At 31.2% G+C, this 3,161-nt stretch overlaps 1 protein-coding gene across 1 annotated transcript in view; it reads right to left on the bottom strand.

Moving 5' to 3' along the window:
- Positions 1 to 1,541, bottom strand: part of LOC108574430 (SH3 domain-containing kinase-binding protein 1-like) — a 2,759-nt gene extending 1,218 nt beyond the window's left edge. Inside the window, exons 1-4 of the mRNA XM_017937021.1 lie at positions 1,383 to 1,541; positions 788 to 1,213; positions 476 to 680; positions 9 to 367 (exon numbers count right to left, since the gene is read on the bottom strand). Coding sequence (XP_017792510.1) covers positions 9 to 367; positions 476 to 680; positions 788 to 1,213; positions 1,383 to 1,541 — 1,149 coding nt within the window. The remainder of the gene's footprint in view (positions 1 to 8; positions 368 to 475; positions 681 to 787; positions 1,214 to 1,382) is intronic.
- Between the last annotated feature and the right edge of the window lie 1,620 nt (positions 1,542 to 3,161).

Here is a 3,161-nt window from a genome sequence, read left to right as displayed (position 1 = left end):
ATAAATACTAAACTAAAGCCAAGAACACTAACAGGTGTTGTAGTGGTTGTAGGGACTATTGGTCCGGCAGTGTGACGTCTTAAACGTCGCGAAGAAGGTGGACGTCGACGGGGTGCTTTAGCTCGAGAAGCTGTTAAGTGCGAAAGCGGTGCTCCTTCTCCTCGTTCTACCCCATCTAATTCTTCACCCAAAGCTACATTAGTATTTCCATTACCGTTGTTCGTTCCTGCATCACCTACGAGACGTTTTAAATTCGATATGATTGCATGACTGCCTATACTTTTTCTATCTGCACTATTTCCTCCAACTCCTGAAGCAGTTGATGTTGTAGAAGGTCCTGTTATTGATATGGTTTTCTTAGTTGTATCTATAATTAAACATAACAAATTCAGCAATTTGCAATACAATAAACCAATTTACTTATTTATAATATTACATAAATTTTGTTAAATCATATAAATAAAAAATTAAATACCTGCATGTACATTTCGTACATCCAAACTTTTTCTAGTATGTGCTTTTCCATTCTTCTTTATTTGATGAGGATGTTTCGTAGCTGTTTTCATAGAATTTTCATGTTTTTGATCATGGTCTTGATGGTCAGCTGCAGCATTTATTACTTCAACAAAATTGTCAGGAAATAGACCCACTTGACCATCCAATTCTCCTATCCACCAACCCTACAAATTACTTCATATTCACTGATAATGTCCTCAAATTATGGTTTCAAACTTATTTATAAGAAAAATGTATTTAATACTGTAACACTTATTTGAATTGTATGTACCTTATCGGGGGCATTTCTAGAAAGAAGTGTTATTATATCTCCTTCATTCAATGTTAATTCATCTACATTAGCAGCTTCATAAGGAAAAAGTACTTTACATATTTCTTTTTTATCTGGATCTTTATGTTTGTCAGAATCTTCGTACACTGGAGGAGATACAAAATTTGAGGGAAAGACTCCAACCTTGCCCTTAAGTCTACCTCTCCACCATCCTTCTTCTGCTTCACCCAAAAATTCTATAGAATCTTGAGGTACTAAAGTTAATTCATCTTTATTACAAGGTTCATACTTAAAAAGTACTTCACAAAATCGTCTTCTGGATCCTCCATTTTTTAATGAAACTTCTTCTGGTTTAGCATTAGTAGCTGTTTCACTGCTTCCACTTCCTATACTTCCAACTGTTCCACTTGATACAGGTTCTAATACCTGCATTTGATTATAATTTGTTTTTGTTATTTAATATATATAAACTTACATAAACATTATATTAGTACCTTTCTCATAATATATAAAATTTATGTAAGTAAATTTCATCTTTTAAATATACTGCTATCAGATTAAGAAAACAGTTCACATTTAAAAAATTAAAGTTTACCTTAACAAAATTATCAGGAAACATGCCACGTTTATCTCTTAAAGTTCCTTCCCACCACCCACCTAACATTACTTTAATCTCTGTGATTTTATCTCCTTTTTTTAAAGTTAATTCATCAGGTTCTTGTGCTTCATAGTTATATTCTACAATTGCCTCCATTTTTTTTATACTAATAATAGTTGAAATTTTCTAACATGTAAATATCACAACTTTGTATCTGTAATAAATATATACTAATTTACACTAAAAACACTAACAATAACTAAATTTACATATATGTGAATAAACAGAACACATAAATGACATATAAATGACAGGACACAAGCTTTTAGATTAAGTCACATTTTTTAAACAAATGTTTTATAAATTAATTTATTTACGTAAGTATTTCAATATAAAACCTTTAATCGTTTTCCTTGTAGTGAGTCTCTGTTTTAAACGAACAAATTACTCTTCGTAAAAAAACAGACTGAACACAAAACGTAGCATACGTATGAGTTAAGATAAGTTGCGCATTTGTAAAAGTCATTTGTTCCTCGCGCATCTTCCACCTTTCATATCACTGTACGAACTTATTATATTCATTTTACTATAATGTCTAAGAGGTATGTTGTTAAAAACTGAAAATTTAGGCGTATCCCATATTCGGTTAACAGCTCGATATATCTGTCATCGCGGCCATCTTGGACTCTAAACTCGAGTGAACTTCAAGATGCAATTTATGTGTAAGGTGCGCATGTAACCTATTGCTGACTCAAAGAACGCGCCAAACGTAATTCGTGATTCATTTTAACTGTATGTATAAAGCCTGTCAATAAATGCTACTCCAGAAGATCCTCAAGATCGTATGAACGCATTGATGATTCATGAAAGAGGATTGATTGTGGACTGACTTATAAGTACTGCTTTATATGTGTACATCGTTAATCTATATTTATAATAAACTTACTTTAGAAAAATGTAAGTTACACACCAATATTTACACACAGCATTTGCATCAGAAATATTCGATGTTGTATGTTTGAGTTGAGTATGTTTTAAAAAAACGCTTTCCAGTCTGGAAAGTCTTGCGATTTATCGTTTATATTTAAATGACTGATTCATACTAATCGTTCACTTCTTATCATAAAGACCCCCGTGTATCGGTAATGCGCAAACAAACAAAGTTTTCGAGTACCTAATGTTTTGAATTACAATTCACGAGGTTATTTCATAAAACGTTTCATAATAATATTATCTGATATAGAAATTAAAAAATGCGATTCAACACACGCAAAATTAAACTTTATTTCTAAAACGAACTTTTTTGAAACGTTAAATACAATATTCAATATAGGTAATTAAGAAAATTCTCAATCATAAATAATATGTATGCATCTTTATATATTATCGATTGATACATCAAATCATACAGTTATTTCAGTGGGTGATTCTACATGAAACAATAAGTCGAAAATGTAGAACGAATTTTTTTCATAAAAGGCTTAGCTTTCGAGAAAATTTCACTGAAGTATTCTTTACAAACTACATACATATGTACATACTACGCCCGCTCCTAATTTTACTTATGTCGCTAAACAACGGTAATGTCACATTTCGTAAAGAAATAATCTATGCAGAAAATACTTTCGAACAATTGAAGCGTCAAAATACCGCATCATTAGTCCACTATTCCGATTTAAAGAGTAAGGATTTGTATGTGTTAACACGAACGTCACTTCTAATAATTCATTCAGTAATGTAAATTTAAACGAAGGAAATCGTTAATAAATGTATTAT

Source organism: Habropoda laboriosa, unplaced genomic scaffold (genome assembly GCF_001263275.1).
Source record: "Habropoda laboriosa isolate 0110345459 unplaced genomic scaffold, ASM126327v1 scaffold172, whole genome shotgun sequence".
Taxonomy (NCBI): Eukaryota; Metazoa; Arthropoda; class Insecta; order Hymenoptera; family Apidae; genus Habropoda; species Habropoda laboriosa.
This window is presented reverse-complemented; position numbering and strand designations above follow the sequence as displayed.